Source organism: Thamnophis sirtalis, unplaced genomic scaffold, assembly GCF_051295495.1.
Source record: "Thamnophis sirtalis isolate CommonGarterSnake01/CBP01778 unplaced genomic scaffold, rThaSir2_p1.2 scaffold_9, whole genome shotgun sequence".
NCBI classification, from domain to species: domain Eukaryota; kingdom Metazoa; phylum Chordata; class Lepidosauria; order Squamata; family Natricidae; genus Thamnophis; species Thamnophis sirtalis.
Window position 1 is genome coordinate 42,131,862 of NW_028261389.1, and position 12,593 is coordinate 42,144,454.

The window sequence follows — 12,593 nt, forward strand, 5'->3', positions numbered from 1 at the left end:
GTTAAGATTCTGTTAGGTTCAAAATATTAAAAATGTCCTGAAATTCTGTATCATTTTCTTTATTAACTGTGTCCTCTTTAAATTTTGACTGGAAGGAAATAATCTTATTCATCACCATTACCCTAATATGTTTCTAACCATTTAAGAGCTATTCTTGTGTTTTTAGATTTTTGCACTATTTTTAGTTTTGGTTTCATCTTGTTTTAAATGTTTTATCATATTTGTATTATTAAATGTTTATTGTAAACATCCCTCCACTACTCAACACATCGATAACTTAGCATTTGAATACATTAATTAAAACAACACTATTTTCTTGTTGCATCCTACTGTTAATTAGTACCAGGAATTATATAATAATTTGATCAGTTTTTAATAGCAAAATATAGTTTTCTGCTATGAGAATACACTGTGAGAAGTATTCCTCTTATTGAATTGAATTGAATTGAATTTATTTGATTTCTATGCCGCCCAATCCCGAAGGACTCCGGGCATCTTACAGAAATGAGAAGAAATTAAAGGAACTTATACTCTTCCGCTCCCCTTCCCCAACTTGCAAGAAAGATGGAATCTTGTTTTGTGCTTTAAAGTAGCCACTATAAGTAGTCTGTGACTTATGACAGCACTGACCATGTTGTTTAATGGCAGCAATTCCTGTTGGCTGCTATTGTTTTTGTGAGAAGCTGGCAGAGAACATCAGATACGATGGTCATGTGACCATGGCTTGTTGCGACATCATAATTGTGAGATGGGCACCAAGCACTGGATTACGATTTTGTGATAGCAGGGGTGGCTAGAACTATGAGGATTCATCATAAGTACTATTTCGTGATAATTTTGCAAGTAGTTACAATAATTAGAAATATTTCTTAACAAAATTAGCTCTTTGTTTTGGGGTTTAAAGTAATGCCTTTTGAGAGAATGGGATAGCTACAGACAATATATTTATATTATATAAACTGTGAATGATTTTTTTTTAATAGAAAAGAACAAATCTATAGCCAATAATTCAAGTACCACCAATGTGCAAGCTTCTTCGATTGTTGTAACAACACCATCTGTTCCTACTGGTCAAGTGACACCTACATCCCCTCTTAAAAAGGTACAATATGCTTTTATTCATTTACTAGGAGTAACATTTAATTGTATATAATTACATACAATATCTATTTTAAAAGCAAAAATGTAATAATTTTTTTCACAGTTGTTTCAGTCTGATGATAAAAGAAACCTTTGCCCTATTTGGCACCCTACAAGTGTGTTGGTAACTGCAGCTGCCAGAATTCACAGATAGCATAGCTCCTCTACTTATGAATTCTGCGAGTTGCAGTGCCAACACTTCTCACTTCCCTGTTAGGAAGCCTTGACTTCCATTGAGAAAAGAAATACCAAGTATTATTGAATTGTCACTGTCAAGTAAAGAAATCCATAACTCATAGGCCACACATACATTAGGTCCTGGCTTCTTTCTGATAGGAAGCAGATTGCTTGCTTTTCTATTTCAAAGTAGAAAAGCATGTGTCTGGAATAGATAGTTGAATGGAAGAGTCTCCATTCTTAGTATTGGTGCTTCTTCACTTCCTTTAGCAACTGAGAAATAATTGTCTTCAGAATAATCAGACCTCCCTGGCCTCCAGCAGTGCCCATTTTTGGCCAGCAGAGTGCTGCTGGAGACTGGGGAGGCTGAAAATGGGCCATGGGGGGAGGGAAGATGTACATGCCCCCCCAGCCCATTTGGGCCGGCAGAGGCACCATGCGGCAGTCCTTTGATGTGTCCAGACCAGCCCTGGAGGTCAGATTTAATCACCCCACAGGCCAGATGTAACCCATGGGCCTTGAGTTTGACACCCCTGAGATGTGCTGTATGTAAAGAATGTGCACATAGACGTTCACAGGAAATTTTGGTGCCTAACGTGTTTGTGAACCCTTTTGGATTTTCAATATTTTTTCAAAATAATGATCTAAAAATGGTTTGTTCTTCACATAAGTTCTACAACTAGGTAAAAGAAACCCAGTTAAATGAGTCAAAAGTAATAATACTGAAAATAATATTGAGGAAAATGACTCAACTAATTTATAATCCTGGATGTTCACATATTTTTGCCATAAACAAATATGTAGATTTTCTATTGCTTATATGTTGAAGAACAAGGATTTTAATTATTTACCAACTATTAGGGGGAAAAAAACCTTCATGAAATCTTAAATCCTACAAATTGAGCTGAACACTGGTGTTTACTGTGCTATGTAGCTACATTGGCAATAATTAAGAAACGTTTACTATTTCTTTCTAGAATATTTTTTTAGTTTCCCAGCCTACAGTTCTATCATTTAGTTAAAACTGTCAATTTGTCAGTAGATTGGGCATTGGTCCTTACCTGATATGCTCATTCTCTCTGAAATGGAGACAGCAGCCAGACTGGGTTTGCTCTGTCCAGTAACCAATTGGACTGGTCTACAATCTGTGATGTCATCATGGTGGCTCCTCCCAGTTCTAGACCGAGACTGTAGACTCATGTGAAAATTGAGAGAGAGAAAAAAGAAGAAATGCACTCTCTCCTTATGTACAAAAATCTCTCGGTCAGACTCAGACCAAAAACCAGGGTGGGGCTGGCTGCTGTCTCCACTTCAGAGAGAATGAGCATATCAGGTAAGGACCAACACCCATTCTCCTATATCAATGGAGACAGCAGCCAGACTGGGACATAACAAAAAAAAGGGCTGTCCAATAGGGAGGGGAAATGATGGTAAAAGTCTGTTAAGGGACATGTACTTGTTTCAGCAATCTGCGATCAAAGGCTGCATCTGCTGAAGCATACTTGTCTAATTTGTAGTGGTATGTGAAAGCCATAGGAGATGTCTATGTGGCCACCTGGCAAACTTCCTCAATGGACACCTGAGTAGACCATGCCGCCGTGGTTGCCGCACTCCTGGTAGAGTGGGCTGTAATGTTTTGTGAAACCTGTAATGATTGAAGTTTATAGGTTAGTTTAATGCAGGCTCTAATCAATCGCCCCAGGCTTGATGGTCAGGCCTTGGTCTCCAAAGATGTCTGGCAGAAAGAGACAAAGAGGCATTCAGAACGTCGAAGAGAGGCAGTGCAAGTGCAGCTGATATAAATTCTAAGAGCCCTGCGTACATCAAGGGTGTGCCATTTATGCTCCAGCTGATGTTGAGGAGCTGGACAAAAGTCTGGCAATGTCACTTCTTGGGCCCTGTGAAACCTGCTGTTGATTTTTGGTATGTAGCAGTAGTGGGTTGCAGGTGGGACACCCCGGTATGGGCGTACTGGAGCCTGGATGGAGCACTGGGTACTGTTCTGGTATGATGCTCTGGAGGGCCCACCCACCCACCTGTGCTCCTTACCTGCCTTTAAAGCCTTCTGCACACGTGCATGGTGCGCATAGCGCCTGTGCGACGCTCTGCCAAGCAGCTGGAGCATCACGTAGGCATCACTGGAAGGTAAGACGCATGCGCGTGCGTGCCGCACACATGGGGAGGACGCCAGGCTCCATTGCAATCGTACCAGTCGCAATGGGATCCAGAACCCACCACTGGTATGTAGCCTGGGTCCAGGCATAATACAACCCTGTCAGGGTGAACATGCATAGATCATGTCGTACTGACAGGGCTGCAAGGTCTGAAATACACCTGGCTGATGTTATGGCCACCAGGAATAAAGTTTTTAAAGATTACAATTTCAAAGACATGGACTGTAATGGTTCAAATGGCTGAGAGGTGAAAGTCTCTAGAGCCTTTGGCAAGTCCCAAGTTGAGTACTTGTGGATGACAGGGGGTCGGAGGTTCGAGGCACCCCAGAAGAATCTCCACACCAGTGGGTGAGCTGAAATACGTTCTGTAGAGGAACAGTCCAGAATGGAAGACAAGACCGCCACCTATCATTGTAATGTGTTTGGAGTAAGCCCCCTCTGTAAGAAATCCAGTACTTAAGGGATGGAGGCACTAAGAGGATCTATAGAGAGGGGAGAACACCAGTGCTCAAACACCCGCCATGTGGCGTAAATACGGTTTGTTGAGTCTCTCCGAGAAGTCTGAATAGTTGTGATAGCAGTAGCAATAGCAATAGCAGTTAGACTTATATACCGCTTCATAGGGCTTTCAGCCCTCTAAGCGGTTTACAGAGTCAGCATATTGCCCCCAACAACAATCCGCGTCCTCATTTTACCCACCTCGGAAGGATGGAAGGCTGAGTCAACCCTGAGCCGGTGAGATTTGAACAGCCGAACTGCAGAACTGCAGTCAGCTGAAGTAGCCTGCAGTGCTGCATTTAACCACTGCACCACCTTGGCTTGTGATGACGTTGAGGGAAAGGTTGTCAGTGGTCAAGGCCTGCCGCTCAATCACCATGCGGTTAGTTGTAGCCACTGGGGTTCTGGGTGTTGGATTGACTCCTGGTGGAGGGTGATTACCGTCTGCGGGATGTGCCATGGTGGGGATATTGACAGGGTCATGAGGTCTGCGAACTAGGAGCAGCGCAGCCAGTGGGACGCCAGAAGTAAGAGTTCTGCCTCCTGTTCCAACATCCTGTGCACCACTCTTTGGATGAGTGGAAGGGGTGGGAATGAGTATAGGAGGCCCCTGGACCACTGGCACCTGAGGGCATCCACCCCTCCGCAAACCTCAAATAGTACCTGGGGACTTGATGGTTGGTCGATGTTGCAAACAGTCGTCTGGCAGATGGAAACGGCGGGTGAGTAGATGGAAGAGGTCTGGATGGACCCTCCACTCCGCCTAATCTATCATGGATCGGCTGAGCCAGTCCACTTGGTCATTGGAGATGCCCGATATATGTTCCGCCTGAAAATGCTAGATGTGATTCTGCCCAGTGACATAACAGGTTGGTTTCCTGCATCAGGGGCCAGGACCGAGCCCCCCTGCCTGTTGATGTGCACCTTGGTAGTGATGTTGTCGGTTAGGACTAGGATATGGTTGTCCTGTAGTGAGCGCTGGAAGTGTATCAAGGCGAGGCAGACTGCGTGTAGCTCGAGCCTATTTATACTGTTTTGGCTTTCTGCTAACAACCACTGGCCTTGTGCCACTAAGTTCTGCATGTGAGCTCCCCACCCCATCAGGCTGGCGTCTGTCGTAAGGGGGAAGTGGACAAGCTCCCTGAACAGCTTTCCCCTCAAGATGGCTGGAAACTGTATGATCTCTCTGGGAAGGTGGACCTGGTGAGGGGAGCAGCTCCTGTTGGACTTCTGGTGGAGGAGCATGAACCACTGTAGTGACTTGCTGTGGAACCTGGCCCATAGGACTATCCTGAAATAGGATACCACTTTCCCTAGTAGTTGTGATAGCAGGAGGAGGGAGACCCGGCGAAGGAGCCATACTCTCTGGACTCTCCCTCAGGGCAAGAATCCGGTCTGGGGAAAGAAACACTCTTCCTGCCACAGAGTCTATGAAAGTTCTGAGGTGCAGAATGCATGTCCCGGGAACTAGGTGACTCTTTTTGAGATTCATCCCAAACCTGTGGTCCCTCAGCACCTGGATGGTTTGGACAATCCCTCTCTGCCTGGTGAGCTGACCTGGACAATAGTAGGATATCATCCAGGTAGCAGAGAATCCTGATGGGAAACAATCTGAGGTGGGCTGCTAAGGCTGCCAACACTTTCGTGAACACCCTTAGAGCAGAGGAGAGGCCGAACGGGAGGGCTCTGTATTAATAATGCCTCCCCACCCCATAGGATCTTCGGTGGTCTGCGAATATGGGAACATGAAGATAAGGTTTGGTCAAGTCTATCAAGGTGAGGAAATCGCCCTTTCTGGCCCCCTCCAGAATGGTGTGGAGGGAGTGCATTTTGAATCTCTGATAAACTGTGTGGCGGTTCAATGATTTTAGGTCTAGGATCGCTGTCCAACCCCCAGAAGCCTTCAGCACCACAAACAGATGAGAGTAATACCTTGCCCTCTGTGGTTTAAGGGAACCGGCTGGATGGCCCGAATATCCAGCAGGTGCTGGATAGCCTGCTCCATCAGGACCCGTTTGTGGGGGAACCAGGAGATCGGGCATTGCACAAAGTGCTCCTGAGGGGTGGAGAGGAACTCTAAAAGGAGTCCAAATTTGATCGTTTTGATGACCCAATTGTCCGACGTGGTCTCCTCCCACTGGTGAGCAAAGAACAATAGACAGCCCCCGATTGGGAGAAAGTCCAGGTAGTCACTTTCGCCTTTGGAATTGGCGATTTCCCCCACCTCAATAGGACTTTTGGGGGGGGAAAACGCTGGGTGTTTCTATTGGATCTGTCCTGTTGAGATCCCTGTCTTTCAAACTTTAATGGTATTTGTATGCCGCCCACTCCCTAGGGACTCTGGGCTGCTCACAGCAAGTAAAAACATTTAAAAATTTAGAATTACAAAATTAAAATCAACACAGCATCAATTTCATCAAATGGGGCTGGAATACTCAACAGCCCCAGGCCTGCTGGAACACCCAGGTCTTAGTCGCTTTACGGAAGGCCGGGAGGGTGGTGAGGGTCCGGATCTCAGCAGGAAGCTCGTTCCACAAGGCTGGTGCAACTACAGAGAAGGCCCTCCCTCAGGGAGCCGCCAACCGGCATTGTTCGGTCGACGGCACCTGGAGGAGGCCCAACCTGTGTGATCTTATTGGTGGTTGGGAGGTAAATGGCAGGAGGTGGTCTCTCAGGTAGCCAGGTCCGATACCATGTAGGGCTTTAAAAGTAACGACTACCACCTTGAAGCGAGTCTGAAGACCGATAGGAAGCCAGTGCAGCTCGAGGAGGATAGGTGTAACATGGGTGTACCTTGGTACACCCATTATCGCTCGCACGGCTGCATTCTGGACCAGCTGTAGTCTTCGGACACTCTTCAGAGGCAGCCCCATGTAGAGCACGTTACAGTAATCCAGTCTTGAGGTGACAAGGGCATGAGTGACCATTCGAAGTGCCTCCCGGTCCAGATAGGGCTGCAACTGGTGCACCAGGTGAACTTGGGCAAAGGCCCCCCTGGTCACAGCCGACAAATGGTGTTCTAACGTCAGCTGTGGGTCCAGGAGGACACCCAGATTGCGAGCCCTCTCCGAGGGGTGGATAATTTCACCCCCCAGGCTAAGAGATGGAATATCAGGACCGTCCTTGGGAGGCAACATCAATAGCCACTCGGTCTTGTCTGGATTGAGTGCAAGCTTGTTCGCTCCCATCCAGACCCTGACAGCCTCCAGGCACTGGCACATCACTTCAACTGCTTCACTGAGTTGGCACGGGGCGGACAGATACAGTTATGTATCGTCCGCGTATTGATGATGTTTAATCTCATGCCGGCATATGATCTCACCCAGCGGCTTCATGTAGATATTGAACAGGAGGGGGGACAGGACCGAACCCTGCGGCACCCCATATTTGAGGGGCCTAGGGGTCGATTTCTGTCCCCTGACCAGCACCAACTGCAACCTGTCTGAGAGGTAGGAGGAGAACCACCGTAAGACGGTGCCTCCCAGTCCCACCTCCTGTAACCGTCGCAGAAGGATACCATGGTTGATGGTATCGAAGGCCGCTGAGAGGTCAAGAAGCACTAGGATAGAGGAATGACCTATATCCCTGGCCCACCAGAGATCATCGGTCAGCGCGACCAAAGCAGTTTCGGTGCCATAACCAGGCCTGAAACCCGACTGAAAGGGATGGCAAAGACTGTCATTGCGGATGGGGGAAAGAGAATCCCCCATCTGCCCCTCGAAAGGGCAACCTCCTATAGAAGGGAGCAGGATGGTTTTCCTGTTTTTTATATATGGATGAGGGGACCTTGCATTTGTCCTTGGATTCAGTGAGGTAAGGATCCAAGGAGGGTCCAAAAAGTTGAGCACCTGCAAAGGGGGAAGCTGCCAGGTGCCACTTGGTGTGGATGTCCGCCTGCCGTGATTTAAGCCATAGCCGCATTCTGGCTGTGACAGAAGACGCCATGGCCTTGGGTGCAAAGCGGGCTGTGTTTAAGGAAGCATCCTCAACGTATTTGACAGGAGCCCTGATTTTGTTCAGATCCCAATGGGATCTGGTATCTGTAGTGGCAATTCTTTCCTGGAGCTGCTGTATCCACACTAGGGCCACCCTGGAGAAAAAAGAGGTGGCTGTAGAGGCCCGCACTGCCCAGGCACATGCCTGATAGGCCCTAACTAATGTTTGTTCTGACATTTTCTCCTCGGGCTTGAGGGCGTCTTCAGGAACTCCAGAGACTACCGTAGGCTGCGACTGGAACATCAACTGGAGGGATCTCTAGGAACTTGGAGAGATCAGGAGCGATGTTGTAGAGGCGCTTGTCCAAATTGTTGGGAAGAGGACCTGTTCCTGGAGATGCCCACTGCCACTGCACCACATTCATGAAAAGCTTTGGAGTTGGAATGACTTCTTTCTTGGGATGTTCTGCGTGTGTTGTGTCAGAAGTCTGAGCCTGAGGGGAAGAAGTCAGGTTAGCTGCCTTTTTGGCCTTAAACAGAAGTGATTTAAAGCGGTATCCCGTTCCCCAAAAATAGAAGCCTGGCTGGCTGAGGTGGAAGGAGGGGGATGTCTTATCCCCTTGGAGGACTTGTGCCTGCACCTGCTGGATGACCTGGAAGGAGGCCTTTGTTAAAGGCCTGCAGCAATGCCCTGTTTGATTGCCTCAGAGATTATTGAGGCCTATCAGGAGGGACTGAAGTAGAGGCCCCCAGGCCTGTGAATGAAAAGAGGCAGATGGAGCAGTGAGCCTCTGTTCAAATGCACCATCCCTATTCAGGGAGGCATAAAAAAAATCCTCTTGTGTCAGGCTGCAGAGAAGATGAAGAGGAAGAGAGTTCCCCCTCAGAATCAGGAGACATCTCAGCCAAGGAGGGGTAAGCCTCAATAGGAGGCAGCTCTGGAGGACCGGCCTGTGCCACAATTGAGGGAGGACAGATGGTTCTGGTCCCTTGTGCAGCCTGCCTTTGTGCCCTTTCAAACTCCTTGTCAAGGGCTCTCTGTCTCCTCTCCTCACCCCTAAGAAAAGCCTTAGAAATTTTGGGCGCTTTGCCCTTATCACCACTGTCCTTAGCCTGCCTCTTGCAACTGGCCCTGACCCCTGAAGGCCCTGCCTCCTCTCTTTGAGGAATACGGCCTGAGAGGGCATTGGAAGCATCGGATGAATTCATGAGGGCAACTAGAAATCAATCCAGAAATAAAAAGGAACAGTCTCACCAGATCTGAAGTGGAGGCAGGCAAAGGAAGCTGTCCCCACAGTTTTTCAGAGCGCTGGCAAGCCTGTGGTCCTCAAAATGGCACCCGCAGTCTCTCCGCACCTTCAACGAACCGTTTGGAGCTTCAAAATGGTGTCTGTGGCTTTTCGCGCTTTCCGCGGCTTTAGCAGCACCTCTGAGGTCGGAAAACTACAGCACAGCCAAGGAAGGCAGGAACAGGGAAATTTGCTCCCTGGGCAGCTTCTGAGCCGCAGCTCGTGAGCCTGGTGGTCAGTGTGGCTAGAAATGTGTGTTCCGGAGCGAACTCGTGGGCATGTGAGTCTGTAGAGCCACAGGGAGGTAGCAACCAGGTCAGAGACCCAAAGGCCAGATTTTCAAATCTCCCACTCAATCCGATGTTGTGGAGAGCCGGAGAAAAAAATTTAAAGGGCAATTTTTTTTAAAAAGGCAATTAGAGGTACCTTTGTCAAACAAGCCTAAATTTAGTCAGGAGAGAACAATTCTCACATCTGTCCAGGTTGGACTGAGTCTAGAACTGAGGGGAGCCACCAGTGCATGATGACATCACAGAATGTAGACCCAGTCCAATTGGTTACTAGACAGAGCGCACCCAATCTGGCTGCTGTCTCCACTGACATAGGAAAATTGCTTACACTCTAAAAGAAAAACCCCAAAGAGTAAGAATTCCTGATAGCCCTTACCAATGGTCTCAGCAAATCTCTAGAGATTTCAATCTCTGTGCTTCAGATTTGAAGCTGAAAAGATACTTCAGAGCATTTCTTAGGGTGCTTACTGCATCTCTTGGCACATGTATAAAGAAGATTTGTCTATCTGTACTTACATTATAACTTTGCAGTCCAAGGAAAAAATATTTTTAAGCTAAGGAAGCATGTTCACACCTTTTCTGAAACTTACACTGCTTTGTCACTTTCTTACACCAAACACTTATTTTCTTGGGAAGCACAGATATTGTGTATTCCTTAATGAGGTGCTGATACGTATAATCTGAAGCATCTTTTGGGTTTAGATTCAGAATATAGTACATCTGTACTTTTCTATATATTGTGTGAATATGGAGAAGCATCAATTAATTTATAACATAGTAGGTTTCAACTATTTCCACATCTAGTTGCAATACTAAGAGAACTTTTATCCATGCCTCTCTTAACTTGATCTAGTAGTGGTAATCTTTAGTGGTAAAGAAAATAGAAAAAGAAAATGAGTATCAATTTTATTCTACAACTCTTTTTCTTCTGATTTTCCTTTATTGTTCTCACCCCTCTCTCCCCATTCTTCTTTATTTCCTTTTTGTATATGGTTGGGGGTCTTCCAACATTAAATGTACTAAAGTGGATTCTTAATTCAAGAATATGTCTAGAGTCAAGGGATGAGGAGAAACTTTTGTGAATCCTTACATCAACATTTTAATATATTTTAATTTATATTTCAATTATTAATTCTATTGTCATTAGGGACTATTGATGGAATAAATTTAAACAAAGTGCCTAGTGCATTTTTGTGAAAAATGAATAGGGTACCAATGCTAAAGCAAACACCATTTTTTCTTCAACCTTTATCTCCTTTTTATGTGTCTTGTCCCAATTGGCTTTAGTATGACTCTTCCTCTCCTCTCATGCCTGTGATGGACTCTGTAGATCCTGCATCATGGAGGCAGGGCTTACATAGAACTGGCATTATTCTTGTGCCAAGTAAAGGTGAAAAGTCTCTGGTGAGGGCTTTGTATGTTTAGCTTTTTTTTCAGGTTACCAAATAACAACTGCTAATTCCAATGTTGGCATCATAATTGCATGATTTTAAACAGTGTTGTTTGTGCATCATGGCAAGTATGTATTCATAGTGCGACATTTAAAGCTAACCTTTGAAAAAAAATAGTTATTTTGAAATTTTAACTTGCTCAGGAAATGGTATGAAGCTTTTCTTTCTTCTCCAGAAATATAAAACATATATTGAACATAAAGCATGGAATACTAGAATTAAAGTGATGGAAAATTAGTGTGTCTTATGTGACCTGTTTATAGACCCAAAAAGAAGCTCAAATTCTTGAACTTTGACAGAAGCAATTATTATTTGTGTTCATCCCCATTATTTGACCTTATTTTCTCAGCTTAAATAAATATTTTTGTTATAAAATAAAGTACCAAACAAATTATTCTATGGACTAACAGAAATATTGCATTCATACATTATGCAAAGCCACATTAATGGTTTTGTATTTTGCACTGTTGCAATCGGTATTGTATTTTGTATTTTGCACTGTTGCAAGACCATTGTAATGTCTTACTAAGGAACCATGATAAATGATAATCACAGTTTATTGCAATGTATGAATCCAGCCAATATTGCAATATTCATTAAACTTTTTCATTGCTGCTGCTTGGCTAGGAAGGAACCCTGCCTTTCATTTTTGGAGAGCGGATTAGAGTATTGACAAAGCAATACTTTTGAAGATTTTTCATTATTGTTTTATTTGAAAAGTATTCCTTGGGTGGGGGGGACATGGTCCTGAGTAGCAGAACATTTTAAAGATTTTTTTTAAAAGGAGGCTTGTTAGAATTATTTTCCAAATAATCTATGTAATTTTGAATGAGGCTTCATATAGTTGCTGTATATGACTCTCTGATGAACTCATATTTAATGTTTATTTTTGGATCTTTAAGGTTTTATAAAGATAAGTGGAAGAATGCAAAGATTAATTGCTATATTCCTTAAATATGTTGTGTAAATGTGGTTTGAACAAAGTAGAGTTCTAACCTTCGCAATCTCCACAAAGCAAAAAATAGAGTTGCTTGCCTGAACTTCTATTCTCTAAGTGTGCATTGTGTGATTGGGTATCATATTTTCATTCTGTAACACAGAAACTTATATTTTAGCCTATATTCTTTGTTTTGGTATTAAAGATGGTTGCAATGTAATTAAGCAGAATAATGCTACTTCTCTGATTTATGTATACTTGTCAGTGAACAGAGCAGAAAACCTGTTATTGTTGTTGAGATTCTAGAATTTCTTGTTTTCTGGTCTGTGCATGCCCTTTCTTAAATGTTTGACTGCACGGTGGATGCTTGGAAACAAGCTTATTAAAAAGCAACTCTGTGTTTTGCAGTTTCCAACTTCAACTAAGATTTCTCCCAAAGAAGAAGAACGAAAAGATGAGTCTCCTGCTTCTTGGAGATTGGGTCTTCGAAAGACTGGCAGTTACGGGGCTCTGGCAGAAATTACAGCTAGCAAAGAAACTCAGAAAGAAAAAGATTCAACGGGTGTTATACGTTCAGCTTCAAGCCCTAGATTGTCATCTTCATTAGAGAACAAAGACAAGGTAACTATTTTCCTCCAAAATTTGTAACATAATTAATTAAGCACGAAGGAAAACGGTTCTTTAAAAAGAAAACTTTAAATT

The 12,593-nt window shown here is 44.5% G+C and overlaps 1 protein-coding gene across 3 annotated transcripts in view; it reads left to right on the top strand.

The window, feature by feature from the left end:
* The window catches only part of PPP1R12A (protein phosphatase 1 regulatory subunit 12A), a 121,041-nt gene that overhangs the window by 70,774 nt on the left and 37,674 nt on the right, over nt 1-12,593 (top strand). For all 3 annotated transcript variants that reach the window (XM_087723398.1, XM_014065024.2, XM_087723399.1), the window contains 2 exons: nt 984-1,102; nt 12,300-12,512. In XM_087723398.1, the coding sequence (XP_087579524.1) occupies nt 984-1,102; nt 12,300-12,512 (332 nt within the window). The remainder of the gene's footprint in view (nt 1-983; nt 1,103-12,299; nt 12,513-12,593) is intronic.